At 55.3% G+C, this 15,651-nt stretch overlaps 1 protein-coding gene across 1 annotated transcript; it reads right to left on the bottom strand.

Moving 5' to 3' along the window:
- Positions 1 to 2,801: 2,801 nt before the first annotated feature.
- FOXF2 (forkhead box F2) lies at positions 2,802 to 8,226 on the bottom strand. Its single transcript, XM_058817864.1, has 2 exons — positions 7,200 to 8,226; positions 2,802 to 3,242 (listed from the first exon to the last, which is right to left on the bottom strand). Exons 1-2 carry the CDS (start codon positions 8,209 to 8,211, stop codon positions 3,076 to 3,078), a joined length of 1,179 nt encoding a protein of 392 aa, XP_058673847.1. The 5' UTR covers positions 8,212 to 8,226; the 3' UTR covers positions 2,802 to 3,075.
- Between the last annotated feature and the right edge of the window lie 7,425 nt (positions 8,227 to 15,651).

Here is a 15,651-nt window from a genome sequence, read left to right as displayed (position 1 = left end):
CTTCCCATGTTTTATACCCACTGGTGCTCACTTTAGCATAGCAGCCACAGGAATACCTACAGACCAGCAAATGCGTGCTGAGTTTTGGGTCTGCCTTCCTGGACTCTTTCACAATGCTGAGACTAAACGTATACATCTAGATTTTGGGGTTTTTCTAATGTTAGAAATTTCAGCTTTCTCCGGCACTTTGACACCGTAAATCCCCACTAGTCTCAGAGATGAGTACTGCGTCACTGGTGCTGTGATTAGAAGTCTCAATGTGCTGGATATCTAACAGAGAATTTCTCTGTCTGAAATGTGAAGTATTTGGGAATGCTCAATGGCTGTTAACAAATGTTAAAAGATGTAGGGAATTTTTAACTGTATGGCTAAAATGTAAATACCTTGTCCTCACAGGGGCATAGCTCTTGGTCATGACTCTCACTGGCTCTGCAGCCACTGGAGTTCTTTAGACTAAACAAGGGTTGAATTCCTAGGGTAGAAGGTACTGCAATAAAATCAAATATCAAAACAAGATCAGATCAAATTAACTTAAAAATCTGTCCACTTTTTTCCTCCCTGTCATTTAAGTCACCCTTAAATTCAGAAGAAGGAGTTTGAGGTCGTTTAACTGGCAGCACCCAGAAACATACTGATGTCTAAAGAGTACAGCTTCTGAAACGTCCTTTGTTTGAGAGGCTTAAACGGGGAAAGGGGAACCTTAATAGTCTTAAATCACCAAGGAAGAACACAGAAGTCCAAAACCGAAAGATGCCCTAGCAAATCTTTCCCCTCTCTTAGGAGACCAGCCGCTGGGAGCGTTACTCACATCTTCTGCTATACAACAGCGCTCAGAAGGTGGGGGAAAAAATAATAATAATTAAAAAGCATTCTCTGCGGCGGCATCGTGCGGAGCTGCGGGGCTGCGGGAGCCGGGCGCGGTGCGGGCCGGGGCCGCTGGAGGGCACTGGAGCCCCGCGCCGGCCGCCGGCAGGGAAAGGCAGTTTTTTTCTCTTTGAGGTCCTGTCATTCCTGTGTAAACAAGTTACGTTCAAGTGTTTAGGATATAAATTACGACCATGCAGGCTTGCCTCGGAAAGAATGTAAACACAGCACTGTGGTCGGAGCAAACGCTGAAACTGACTTTATAATTTATCACAGGCCCTGAGAAGCTCAGGGAAGAAAAGGGCATGTCTGAGCATAAATATGTATTTTAAAGATGAAGAGTTTTATGTCTATGTATAATTACATAGATATAATTTTTATATACATATATATATATATATATATATATATGGCTGGGGGGGGTGTGCGTGCATGCACATATATATATATATGTGTGTGTGTGAGTGTGTGTGTGTGTAAGTATATATATCTACACCTATATGTGCGCACACATGCACAGAGCATTTTGCTGAAACTCTCTGCCCTGTTTCAGCGCTCGGGCTCGGTGCTGGGCAGAGTCGGGGGTCGGTGCCCGTTGCGGTGCGGGGCCCATTCTGTGTCCCCGTCCCACGTGGGGTGGTGGCCGTGCCCAGCTGCCCCCGGGCCGGTCCCCGCCGTGGGCCCGGGTGGGTTCGGAGCGCATCCCCCGGCCGTGGGGCTGGCGCGGCCCCGGGCTCTGCAGGATGCCCAGACGAGCAGCTCCTGGCGCCCGGCTCCGACTCTTGGCCGCTCGCCATCCACGGGGCACCGTGGGGACAGGGATCGCCTCGCTTGAGGTGCTTGGGGGGCCTCTTTTTGTTTTCTTTTGTACTTTTTTTTTCTATTTTTCTCCCCTCCGACCCGGTTCTCTGCCCTCACTTTGGTGGGTGCTTGCCCCAGACCTTATCAAGCCACGGTTTTATCGCTGCCCCCACCCGTGACCTGCCCTCCCGGGTCCAAGCCCGCATCGCACAAGGGCTCCTGTCCCCACACCTGGCAAAGTCCCCTGGGGCACAAAGGGACTCCGAGGGCGCTGTGGGGAAAGGGGACACGGGGACGCCCATACGCATCCCCAGAGAGTGGGGAGGGCGTTCCAGACCTGGAGGCGCCCTCCAAAAGAGGATCATGCACTCCCGACCCTCCTGCTTTTGTGTCCTCTGCCTCGGTTATTCCCAAGCCTATCCAGCAGCCGTGGAAAGCAAGGTGGGAAGTGGGTGACGGCGGAAAGTGCGGCCCGGAGAGCGTGGCACTGGCCTCGCTCTCCTCCTCCGCCTGCAGTGACTGGAGGATTTGGGATTGCATCCTCAACTCTCTCGGATGCCGGGGTGGAAGAGTTTTCTCAGAAGGAGCCAAGGGAAAAGAAACGCCTGTCTAGTGATAGTCGTTATATACATTTTATTGGAAAAAAAATTTTTACATCAAAATATTTTGGCAAACTGTAAAAAGTATACATAAGTGCAAATATATTCTCCTTTTAAAGCAATAGTGTGTGAGTATACACGAGATTTATTTAAAATATTTTTTTAAAAAATATTGTGGTAGAAAACAACTTTTGTAAAAATAAAAAAACAAAACGTTTTATTGCTGCAATACTGGAAAAAAATGAACTTTTCTTACAGTCTATACACGAAAGGGCTAAACAATACTGATTTAATAATATCAATTGGTCGGTGCTGAAGTCCATACAAAGTGTCCTTGGTGGGGCTCGGGGAGAGAACACAATAAAAAAGTACATTTCCCTCTAACGCAGTAACAGAAGGGGGAGTCCTCGCAGGTGCGGAGACATTTACTTTTCTTATGCAAAGACACTTTCTCGTATAAAAACGTGTCGAATTGTTCCCTTTCCCAAAGCTCGGTTCTTTGGGAGATGGCAGAAAGGCGGTTTGTGATTAAGGTGGTCAGACTTGGCATAAGGACACTTAGGTCCCCCCTAAGCCAAAACGTCACGCAAGGCATTTTTCTTTTGGTAAGACCTTTGGAGCCCTATACCGGCTGTACGTGTCCTTCGGGGGGTGGAGTGGGACGGAAAACACTGCTTCCTTAGGCAAATTCGCTAAGTGACTCGTGTACTACCAATGCTACCAGAGTGCACATTATATTTAATCTGCGTGGCTCCGTCTACACCTCGGCTCTGCTCGGTGACGCCTGATTGTCTCTGTTGGGGCGCGGCCTTCACATCACGCAGGGCTTGATGTCTTGGCAGACGCTTTGGTGGTGGTGGTGGTGGTAGTAAGATCCACTAGCAGACGGGTGAAACGAAGAAATGCCATTAAAATTGAGGACAAAATCTTTCCTGTCACACACCGGGGAGGGATGATGCTGGTAGCGAGGAAGTCCCACTGCAAGAGAAGGAAATAACAAGAGCTGCTCAGAAGTCGGAGAGCTTTGCCCGGGTGGAGCAGCCCTTCCTCCCTCACCCCAGGGAGGAGAGGCTGCCTGCACAGAGCTGGCACACCGCTCCCTCACGCCCAGGAGTCACCAAGGTTTGGTAACTCATCTTTGCCTTCCCTGGCGGAGGACTCGGACGGTCCCCCAGGGGCAGCGCCTGACGTGCTGCGGGGCAGAGAGCCCGGGGGTTCCATTGCCCCAGCGAGGAGGAGAAGGGCATTCCGCGGAGCCCCCCACCGCCTGCAGGTCGGCTCGGAGCTGCGGCCGTGCCCGTAGGAGCCCCGAGCCCGTTCCAGACGGCACGGCCGTGCGGCACGCAGGCTGAGGGGAGGAAGGCGTGCGGAGGGAGATGCCCACGGACACGTGCCCGGCCGCATCCCGGCCTCGCGGGCATCCCTGGACATCCCTCCTGCGGGGGCACACACGGACTGCTTCTGTCTGCCCTCTGCCTCGGTACTCATCAGCGCGGAGGGGTAGCGCAGCCCCCTCGTGGGAGTGGATAAGGGAGAGTGTGTTTTTTGCGTGCGTGTGTGAGGGAAAGAGGAGGCGACGCCCCTTGCGTGTTTTCCTGCGCGCACCACAGCCATTTGAACCCGATTCCCACCTTTCCTCGCTCTTCCAGCTCCCTACCCCGTTCCTGGGAGGATTTAGCTTCTGACTTGAGCGGCTGCAGGTTGAATTCCAGTCAGGATCCGTTTGTGTGTTGATACAGTATGTATTTATTTATGTGTATGTGTGTGTAAGAGCGTTCACGCCTTTTCGCGTGTGCGCTTTCATAAACACAAGATACACCCTACGGTTCATCAACAACAACAAGCCGAGTACATCCGTGGCACCGACATGCAAATGACCTCGCAAATTCCCGTTGTGATTTCCCACAGCCCAAGGCAGCCTTTCGGGGGCCGCATGGGAGACGCCACCCCAGCCCCAACTCCGAGCCGTAGGACGGTGCTGGGATCCCTGGTCTGGCAGGATTCCTGCTGGATCCGGCGGGGAGGGGAGCGCTGGGCAGGGCTCCCCTTGCTCCGAGCAAGGCCCGCAGGGCAGAGCCAGAGAGGGTTTGGGTTTGGCGTGTGGACGTCAAAATCGGCTAGCGGGATCCTGTCAAATGTGACCGAGGGTCAAGGGGGAAAAAAAAAAAAAAAGCGAGGAGAAAAAAAAAAAAAAAAAAAAAACCAACAAAAGAAAGAGCAGGAGAGTGAGTGTGTAAGGAAAAAAAAAAAAAAAAAAAAAAAAAAGGAAAGAAAAAGAATCAGGAGGGAAAGGTGCCCGGTTTTCCTCGGGATGGCGGAGCCGAACCCTTTGGCAGCCCCGGCCGGCGGCGCGCACAGCCCGCTCTCCTCCGGCGCTGTCCCCTCCTTCACCCCGCAGAGCTCACTTTATAAAAGTGATTATTTCGCTGGATTTCCTCGGCTTTCTAATAACCCTGCTGGTATGCTCACCATAAACTGGGGCACTTTATTACAATCCTGATTCAATCATTTAGCAGGATTTAATAGTCTGCGAAAAAAATCCGGCTCCCCCCGCCCCCCAGCTTCAAAATCCTTTTAGCAGAATCAAGCCTCCTGTTTCCAATTTTTACCTCTCTTATTCTTGAGTCTGATATAAATTCACGGTTTTAAGTCGTCCCTGACGCTGTCATGGGTAGAGAATTATTGACCGACCAACAGCGATTAGTCACTGAATTTGCTTTGCATTTCACTAAGAGAAAGGGAAAGGCGAATTTCACTTGCTACTGCTTTCGCGGAGACAGCAGGGGAAAGATTATTGCTGATTTTAGTACAAATAAAAGAGCTCGGGTCCTTTTCCCCCATCTCCTTTCACTCTTCTGAAATATTTGTGCCATAGAGATTTTACTTATCAGGTACAAATGAGGATTGGATCCACTAAAAACAAAATTAAAAAATAAAATAAAATAAAATAAAATAAAGAATTTGGTTTGATTTTTTTGTTCAGTTAATCAAGGACTGCGTATGGTTTGCACTAAAGTCTTGGGCCCAGATACTGAAGCTGTAGAAAATAAGCGCAGAAACACCGTTTTGCAAAGTGATTGCATTAAATCTGAGCTGCTGGAAACGGACGCTGGTGGTCGACATTAAGACAGCGTCCAGCGGTTCGTATGAGTCTGTATCCGTCCTTGAACAGAAACAATTCGGATTTAAACCGCCCGGCCTCGGAAACCGCAGTGGAACTCCGGGAGGACCAGAACCCTCGCTCTCTCTCCCTCTGCTTTTTGTTTTGTGGAGGTATTCTTGGGCTGTTTCTGGATGAAAATGAAAAATTCTCTCCCAGGAATCAGCTTTCTTAGCTCAGGTGTCTGGCAGGAGGAGGGGGCAGCTGCCTCCCAGCCCCGCTGCCCGGGCCAGCCCCACTCCTGCACCACGCGTGGCCCCATGGGCCCTGCGTGGCGAACTGTGCGGCCGCAAATAGTAAAACAAACAGAGGGGGAAAAGATCCAAAGAAAGAAAAAGAAAAGAAAACAAAAATCCAAGCAAAAACAACAAACCAAAGCAGAAATTCCTAACGGAGAAGGTACGTAGTTCGGCGGGGGATGCCCTTGTGAACCCGCCGGCCTCTCGCCCCGGCTCCAAAAGCACGTGGAAGGATTCCCTATGGCTCCGAAAAGTTGGTTTGAACCTGAGCAGCAGAGCCCTGTGGGCACAGGGGAGCCCGGCTGGGGACGCATCCCGCCCGCTCTCTCCCTGCGCGGAACAGCCGGAGAGACGCGACCCGCTCCGCGGCCGCCTCTGCCCAGAAGGCGCATCAGGGCTCTTTAGGGGTTCGCCTCTTTTGTTGTTAAGGGAGGAAACTTTGCAACCGCTCGTTGTCTGTGCTCTGACAGCCCAGGTCCCCTGTGCGGTGGCGGCGAGGGGACTCGCACGGCGCCGCCCTCCCCGCGGCACAGCGGGCTGTGGGGCGGCCAGGGCAGGCTGCGGCGCTCGCAGGGGGACAGGGGAGTGATTGACAGGAGCCCAGGGAGGGGGCGGGAGGGGACCCAGGGCTGAGGGTCGCCTGTATTTGTTACTTGTTGAAATTCCCATAAAATTGAACAAGACCCCGCTCTCATAGGGGTTAAGTCAGGCTAAAATCCTCTTCGGTGTGGTCCAGCCCAGACTGTCTTTGTTTGCTTAACCTCTGGGACCCACGTTTAAAAGGGCTATTTGGAAAAATTCCCCGTAAGAGCCCAACATCTTTTACCCATTTTTGCTCTCGGATTTTTCTGAGCAGACATTGTCTGTAATCACCGGCCGGGGAGGGGGTGAGGGGGTGGGAGACAGCGACCAGAAAACTCTTTCCCTCCGGTTGCAGAATTATACTCGATCCGCTTTAATCTTTCGAGCAAAGATAAGCGGTTGGTTTGGTGTTGGAGGGTTTTTTATTCTCTTTTTAATTCTTTCTCTCTCTCTCTTTTTTTTTTTTTTTTTTTTTTTTTTTTTTTTTTTTTTTTCCCGGTAGGGTTTGGAGGATAATATTTGACGCCTTTATTTGATTACTGCCGCGGCGCGTCTCCGCGGAGCGCGGTTTACCGAGGCGGCGGCGATGCCCGGCGGCGCTCCCCGCCAAGCGAAGCCGCAGCACGGCGCGGAGGGGCGGCCCCGCTGCCACCCTGCCGGCACCGGGAGGGGGACGCGACAACCGGGACGGAGCCGGACGAAGCCAGGCTTTCCTCGGAGCGCTCCTTCTCGGCGCCGGGCAAGCGGGAGGGATGCTCGCCGCCGTGCCCACAGCCGCCCCCCTCAAACAGCCCCCCTGTCCCGAAACAGAGCAGCTCCAACCCACGCGTATTTTTTCCCGTCTCGCAGACAATGCGCCTCTTTTCTCCGACACCGTGGCGGTCCGGGGCTCCCCCGAGAGAAACCTTTGTGGCCGCGCTCCCCGCCGCCCCCGCCGCCCCTCCGCGCCCCTACCTGAGAGGTCGTCGCGGGGGCTCTGGTGCAGGTATCCCTGCTCCAGGGAGTAGGAGGGCACGCTGGAGTGGATGCCGGAGGAGGCGGCGTTGGCGGCGGGGAGGCCCTGCTGCTTTATGTAGGGCGAGGCCCCCGAGGCTGTCCAGTGAGCCGAAGGGCTCGTGTAAGGCGAGTGGCACTCGATGGCGCTCGCCATGGCCGGCGAGGAGGGCACGGGGCTGCTGCTGCTGTCGGGGCCGTAGTCCCCGTTGGCAGTCACAGGGCAGCTGGCCATGTAGGTCGAGCCGGGGTTGGGAGACATGTGCGGGACGTGGTGGCCGCCGCTGAGTCCCTCGTAGCCGCCGGCCATGGCGTTGGGCATCATGTCCAGGTTGTAGCCGTTGGAGTGGCAGGCGAGGGAGGCGGGGGGCGCCTGGAAGTCGAAGCCCTGCGGGATGATGGAGGCGCCGAAGCCCAGCCCGTTCATCATGCGGTACATGGGCTTCAGCGCCTGGCATTTCCTTCTGAAGCCGCGGGGCCGCCGTCGGAAGGAGCCCTCCTCGAACATGAACTCGCTGGCCGGGTCGATGGTCCAGTAGTGGCCCTTGCCCGGGCGGCCCAGGCCCTTGGGCAGCTTGATGAAGCACTCGTTGAGGGAGAGGTTGTGGCGCACGGAGTTCTTCCAGCCCTGGTAGGAGCCGCGAAAGAAGGGGAAGCGGGCCTGCAGGAACTGGTAGATCTCGCTGAGGGTCAGGCGCTTGGAGGGCGAGCTCTGGATGGCCATGACGATGAGGGCGATGTAGGAGTAGGGGGGCTTCTCGGGCCGCCGCAGCCCCGAGCTGGCCTTCTTGCTCTTGGAGGACGCCGCCGCCGCCGAGGAGGAGGAGGAGGAGGTGGAGGTGGAGGAAGAGGAGGTGGAGGTCTCCAGGGCGGAGGAGGGCGGCCGGCTCATCTGGAGAGCTCCGGGAGCCGGGCTGCAGGAGCGGAGAGGGACGGGGGGCTCCAGCCGCTGCTGCCCGCTCTCGGTGGTCATCTGGCGGAGGGAGGGGAATGGGGCAGGGTGGGGTGAGGCTGCGGGGGAAGGGGGGGAGCCGGGCGGGGTGGGTACCGGGGCGGGGGTGCCCTGAAGGGGGAGAGCGGGGGGGGCGGCGGGAGCCGCTGTCCTGCGGGCACCTCCTCAGCGCGGCGGGCGGCGGTGGAGCGGCGGCAGCGCCCTGCGCATCCCTCCCCGCGGTCCCTTGCGCAATGGCTCCTCTGCTTTCCGCCGGAGCCAGGCACTAGGCGGGATGGACCGGCCCAGCCCCGGCCCCGGCCCCGGCCCCGGTCCGGCCCCCTCCCTCCCTGCGCCGCGCAGCTCCGCTCAGCGCCGCTCCGCTTCCTCCTCTGCCCCCCACCTGGGGACCATCCCGCTGCCTAATCCGGCAAGGAGAGGAAGCGCAAAAGCCTGCCCCCCGCCCCGCAATCTCTTCCGCACTGTTACTCTTTCATATATACTTTTTTTTTTCTTCGTCAAAGGCACAGCGCGATCGCCTATCAGTTCCTTCAATCTCGCTATTATTTTTTTTCCCTTTTCCCGCAGACCCCCCTAAATCCGGCCCAGAAATCAGCAGAGATAGAGGGAGAGGGGGAGCGAGAGGGGGAAGAAAGAGACCACCCCTTTTCCAGCTGGCCTCTGTCCACCCGTCATCTGGGCAAGAGCCGCTGCTGCTGCTGCCTCTGCCGCTGCCGCTGCGGCACCACCCCGGCTCGCTCCCGCTACCGGACTAGCGCCGGTCCCGCTTTCCGCCTTCCCGGGGCTCCCTCAGGGGCCCCACGGGCACCGCTTTGCCCTCTGCTCCCGACACGGCCCCGGGGCGAGGCGAGCACCCCGAGTTCCGCGGGTGCGCGCCGTGGCACAGGGGCGCTGGTGCAGGACGCGCGTGTGAGGGATGGCCCACCCTGCGGGGCTCGAGGCAGCAGGGTTTACCGCTCCTCAAGCCTGCAAGGCATTTGCTTTGTAAGACTTTTCGCTACCCCTTGCCACCTCCCATGGCCCTATAAAATGTCATTCATTTTCTCGAGCAGCCGGGGCAGAGTCCGAGGACCAGGGATGCGCCCTCCCTGCACGCCCTGGGGTATTCCACCCGTGGGAAGCGGGTCACGCGTGCTGAGAGCGCCCTTCGCCCGGGGAAACGGGACACCGGAGGGGACAGGCAGGAGAGGGGCCGGCGGAGGCACAGGCCTGCTCACGAATGATGGAAGAGGCTCCAGAATCAAACTGGAGACTCAAGGAGGACGGCGGCGGGGCGAGAGGCAGAGCAGACAGGGATGCTGGAGCGAAGGGACGGGGGTGGGAAGGACGCGGGCAGAGCGGGACGCCGTGTCAGCGGCGTGCCTGCAGTTCTCTGTGTGTGTCTGTGCGTCCGTCTGTCTCCAGTGCAGCTCCGTGCTGAGAGCTCGCTGGTGGGTACGGGCAGGGAGGGGGTGGGGCTGGTCCCAGACAGTGACCTGCAGTTGAGTGGAAGCAGGCTTTTTCCATCAAACTCTGCCTGGATACCACACACAGAGCCCAAGTGTCAGTTTACTGCCCTGAGCCCAGCTCCTTTTCCCTAAGCTCCACAGTAATTAGACAAAGAAAACCTAAATTAACTGAACAGGCGTCGACAGCTTCCTCCAGATCACCACTGCTACATACATGGGAATGTGTCCGAAAATGGCTTGATTGTATCTGAGGATAAGCTAAGAAAAACACTACCAAGCCCTGCTATGTTTATGACACATTTTAATAGAAAAAATAATAGGTCGGTCCATAGACCCATGTTTACCTTTCCTAGGGCATCGATTTAAATTGTTCCCATAATTACAAAAAAAAAGAAAAATTCTATCAACAATCTGTCTTCTTATCTTTTTTTTTTTTTTTTTCCTGTTGTTCCCTGGAAAGGCAGGGAGGCCGATGTGAGACTCCCGATCTCGTTGTAACGACCTATTTTGCCTTTTTTCCCCCCTTCTTTTTTAAATGTCTGTGGTTTTATATAAAAACTTCTTTCCTTGCTCTAGATCGGAGAGGGAGGGTGCTTTTCCACCTTCCTCGGCGGGAATTCTGTCTAAATGTCATCTTCGGATGACGCGCTGAAGTAATCTCTGCAATCTTCAGGAGACCAAAGGAATTAAAGGCAGGGGGGACGATCATCGCCTGTAAATCACTCTAACTTGCCCCCGATTCAGACTGTTCGTTTGGAGCATTACTTTTAGTCGAGCGAGAAAAATCTTTTTCTCGCAGCACAAGGTGTCACGATGTACCGGGGTGTCACGATGTCACCCGGCGGTGCGGGACGGGACAGGCAGCGGAGCAAAGCCGGGAGAGGCAGCCCGGTGGCACAGCCGAATGGTGCTTCCATCCTGACTTGACACGGCTCTGATATCGGGGCTAACACATTCAATCCTCTACCTGTCAGCAACCTCCTCTTCCTCGCAGCAGATACTTGTTTGAAGCACAGCATTAAAAAGTCTCCAAGACATGATCCCGATACTTTAAAAGATGATTTAAATTGCCTATGATTAAACAGAAGTGCATTTGCTGTTTTGTGGAGATGTTTATTTTGGTTGGTGTATCCATTTCTGAGCTGATCCTAGTTTCGGAGCACAACTGGTTTGTTTTACCAAAGTATACGGAAATTAAACTTTTTGGCAGATTTGGTTACTCAGATGTTGTTGTATAATCATAGTTTTTATTCTAGGAAATCTCTTCATTATTGCGGTTTCAGTTTCACGTTCATAACAGAGTCCCTTCTGCTTCGTGAGCTAAATGAAATAAGTTAGACTAAACCAGTTAAGAAAATGGAAGACAAATATGAAAGATAAATGTTTACGGTTATGTTGGAGTTCTTTCCCCCCCGCCTCTTTTTGTTCTTTTTCTGTTCTTTTCCTCCCTTTTTTAACTGTGTGCTTCAGGCTCTTTCCTCTCCTCTGAGGTTCTGCAGATGAGAAGCGTTTTTTCAATTAAAGCCGAGACTGAAACTTAAACAAATCCCTCCAGTATTGTAAAAGTGCGTTTCCTTAAGCCCTGGAGGATTTTCCTCCAACTGTCAGTTTCAGGGTGCCTGGATTTAGATCTCGATCTGCAGCGGCTGACAGAGATCCCTTTCCGCATGAGGGGCATGCGGGCATTTTAACGAGATGGAAGCTGCCTTGCTGCCGCAGTGCAGCGCCCAATTCCCGGCCCCGGCGGCCCGGGGAGACCACCTGGAGGGCGTGGAGGGGGGCAATCCCACCGCGGCGCAGGGAGCAAAAGGGCCAGCATGGGAAGGGACTCCCAGCGGTCTTGTCCCGTCCTTTGTGCTGCTCCCGGGACCTCTTGACTTCTCGGGACCTCTGGCAGTAGCCGTGCGATCCCGATGTTTGTTTAGAGAGGTTTTTCCGCTTTTTTTCTAACGCCCCCCCCTTCCTTTTTTTTTTTTTTTTTTCTTAGCGTACGCAATGGGCAGCAGGCGTGACCCTTTTTATAGAAGTCTCCCTGAAGGCTGCCATCAGGACCTTTCTTCCCAGCTCCTGTTGAAGAGTCGGTCTCTCCCTCCTTTCGGAAGCAGAGGAAAAGGGGAGATGATCACGGCAATCCGAGGGGTTGAGACGTCTCGCATCTCAAGGGCAGACAAGGACATTCAGCTCAAATGCATTGCTTTTTCCCGTGTTGGGAAAAAACCCCAAAAATAAGCCTGACTCCAAGAGCATCCCCAGACACTCTCCTTGCACAGAGCGGGCACCTCTCGCAGCATTTTACAGGGGATCACCTGGGGAATCGCCACGTGGGTTTGGCTGGCTTTCCGTGAAGATACCTTAAGACATTTTTCACCAGTGTCTGAATGTGGCAGAAAGCTAAGCCAGGCACAGGACACCTACACGAGTGTGGTGATCGCAAAATCGTAGGGCCGCACCTTTCCCTTTCCTCCCCGTTCCACAGCCCTCAGGGCCGGGGCAGCTTTGTTCAGCCTCCCAGTCCTCAGAGGACGGAGAGAAAGACCAGGCGGGAAACAAAGTTGGCGCGAGGAGCCAGCCGAAGGGCAGAATCTAGTTGCCTTTGGGGAAGAGTGTTCCAAGGGAAAATCGGCCTCAGCAGGTGGGAGAAGAGCCTCTGCTCGACTCTCCCACGCTGCACCCGCAGGACCCGGCTCCTGGGGGCGTCCCGCAGGGAACCGGGGCTCCGCGGGCCTCCGGAGGACCCCGCCGAGGGGAAGTGCGAGCGTTGAACACCGGGGACGAGAAATATCCGCCCCCCGCCGCCCGTCCCATCCTCCGCCTCCGGACAGGTCCTGCTTTCACAGGCATTTGGTGTCTTCAGCGGGCTGGAAAAGAGTTTCTCAGCGTTTAGACTTTCCGGGGGACACCTTTGCCTAAGATTTTGTCGCATTTAACCCCCCAGCTCTCCCCCTCCAAGACTGCCCGCATCCCCGCATCCCACCGCAGCCTCCTCGCTGCCCGGGAGCCGTGGCACTCAGACACCCTGCGAGCCTGAGGTGCCCGCTGAGCTCCGTCTGAGCTCCCGAAACCCAGGGCTCAGCCCCGCCGAATGCCACCGGGCTGCGGGGCTGTGCCAGGGACCCGCTGGCGCTGTGCCGGGCCCCACGGGCACCCTGTCCCGCACGTCCTTCTGTGCTGTCCCGCGGTTCGGGATGGTGGGACACGGGAGAAAGGGGGGTCCCCAGATGCGGGGTAGAGCAGGGGCTCAGACACATGGAGGGGACCTGGCTGCCCTGCAAATAACGCGGGTGTTTCAAGCACCGGCCGGAGCTGCGCGGACACCGCAGCCAATAAACCTGCCCAGAGACCCGCTCCTCGTGTAGCAACAGCGCTGGTTTTGTGTCAGCCCCCGAGTACTTCCAACCGGGTGTTTTTGTGCGTAGACTTTGAGTTTCCTATACCAGATGACAATGTTAAAGATTTTGTCCCCTCCCATCTCTGCGCAGCTCCAACTGAACTTCCCGGAGCATCAAAATAAACCCCCTACAGCGGTCAGGATATAGGTCACCTCTCTAAAAGGAAACACAACCCTTCCAAAAATATAAAACATCTTTGACGTAGAAAAAAAAAAATACTCTTTTGTCTCCGAGCATCCTCTGTCGGTGTAAATAAAACGTGACAGGCGCGGGGTAAAATAAGAAGCGGGATGTTTCGAGATCACAGGAGAGGCGAGGTGCCGGCGCAGCAGAGCGGAGGCTCCGGGCAGGTGTAGACTCCACCGCGCTCCCGGGAAGGAGTCGTGCTGGGGGCTCGGGCAGACCTACGAGGGAAGGCTGCAAAAGACACGGGTGGGACCCGGTGCCCTCCACCCGTTCACATCCTAAAGGTTTCTCGGTGGTAAAGGTCGCGCAAGTGCCAGCCAGCAGCGCCAGCGCAAAAAATGTGAGCGGCAGCCCTTGTAGGGATTCATCGTGTCCCTGCAAGGCTGCAGGAAGAGCCCCCCCGTCTCCCGATCCTGCTCTGCATACCCCGTTGACAGCCGCGAATAAGGGCAAACACGCTTTGGCCCGAGATCTGAACACACGGCACCTTTTTGACTGGCTTCTCCCCCGCCCAAGTTTACATTCCGATCAAATGAGATTTCTAACTTTACACATTGTCAATAATTTTCATACATGCGCCGACCTTAATTACTTTCCATACCATTTGCAGCAGACAAATAGTTTCAGTGGGGTGAGGGAGCCAGCGGTGCCCCCGGCCCTGAAGGAGGGCTGCGCTTTCCTCCCGCCCCAGGAGCTCCCCCTCACCCCGAGCCCTCCGGCCGCCGCCGCTCCCGGCGGGACAGCATCCTCTTCCCGCAGAAACCCGCGTGGAAAACTCCGCGGGACGCCCCCGAAGTGGGGCAGCGAGGGGGGAGCCCTCGGGTGCCGCTGGCGTGTCGGCAGCATCGCAGGGTGTGCGAGGGGGTTTTAATTTGGGACGAAGAAGGGCTCGGAGCGATGCGCGCAGCCCCCGCCGGGGACCCTGCGCCCCTCGCCCGCACCGCGGCGGTGCCCGCAGCCCCGGCCCCGAGCTGGGGAAGGCGCTAATCAGGAGCAGCTTTCCCCGCTTTGCCTCTCCTTCCCTCCTCGCCGCCTCCCCCTCCGTACCCCCCTCTCCTCCTTTCGTGAGAGGTTTGCATTAATTTTTAAGTAAAGCCCATAAAACATAACGACCCACTCAAAGGTAGGGCAGAGTTACTGAGTGCCGGATTATTACATGATTTACGAACATAGTTTGGAAAAAAGTAATAATCCAAGATCGCACCTCAGCAGCGAGCCTGCCAGGCCCGGGCACGGCTGCTGCGGCCGCGGTCCCGCTACCTCCCGCCTCGGTGACCCTCAGTAGGGCCGGTTCAAGGTGCGGGAGCAGGAAACCATAAAACCAATTTTAATTTTTTTTTGTTATTTTGTTATTGTTGTTGCTTTTTTTTTTTTAAATTTTTTTGGGGCTGTGGGTTTTCCGGCTGCATCTCCCCACCTCTCCCCCTCCATACACACCTTTTTACACCGATACCTCCGAAGCCCTGTGTCTGCTACGATCCCCCACCAGATCAAAGGGAAAGGGGGAGCAGTTGTGCCTCTGCGGTCCATATCCCCCCCACTTCCATCACCCTTTCTCGCTTTGCCTCCTCCATCCGGGAGGCTTTTATTGATGAGCTGCCTTCGAGCCCCCGCACGAAATGTCTCTGAAGGGTTTAGACAATTCATCAGCCATCACTTTCGGTATCTGCTTCCTCCCTTTCAAATACAATCCTCGCACACCACGCCGGGAGGGGAGGGGAGCCGACTTGAGACCAGAGCAGCTACATAATCAACGTCAAAATGATACCACTGACCTTTCGGAATCATGGAGTGCCGGCCAAAAAACCCTCCTCATGATTTATTTTTCCATTTTATTTTATTTTATTTTATTTTATTTTATTTTATTTTATTTTATTTTATTTTATTTTATTTTATTTTATTTTATTTTATTTATTTTTTTAAAACTTTCACTGCCACACCATTTACACCATTATTGCTTGCTTTCCCAAATTCATTAAGGTTTTGCAGCTTGGCAGATCCAGCTCTTTCACTGCAGGAGATGAGAAAAACGGAAAATACAACGTGAGGTTGTAAAACCATGTCCTCGCAAGCTGTCCATCTCCTCCGCGCGGTGTGTCCGGGCGAGGAAGGAGGGACCGTGGGACCACCGGGATGCTCGGTCTGCCCCGGGAGGGGACCCCGCCGCGGCCCGGCCGCTCCGCTGGGTGGCGCTGGGATCCTGGGAATGGGGGCTCGGGCATCCCTCACCTGCCGGGACAGGAGCCCGGGGACCCCGCCGCCCCCAGCCCAGGGCTGCCAGCCTCGCCCCGCTGGACGCCTTCCCACAGCAGCTCCCGAACCGCCCTTTTGAAAGATACGTCTATATCGAAATTTTTCGCCCCCTACCCAGGTGGATTATGCCACTGCCTGGAGAGAAAGAGGGGGGACCCCTCCGATTTCAAAGGGGCCCTTGTTTG

Source organism: Ammospiza caudacuta, chromosome 1 (assembly GCF_027887145.1).
Source record: "Ammospiza caudacuta isolate bAmmCau1 chromosome 1, bAmmCau1.pri, whole genome shotgun sequence".
Taxonomy (NCBI): domain Eukaryota; kingdom Metazoa; phylum Chordata; class Aves; order Passeriformes; family Passerellidae; genus Ammospiza; species Ammospiza caudacuta.
The sequence above is the reverse complement of the archived record's forward strand: the minus strand, read 5'-3'. Positions and strand labels throughout refer to the sequence as shown.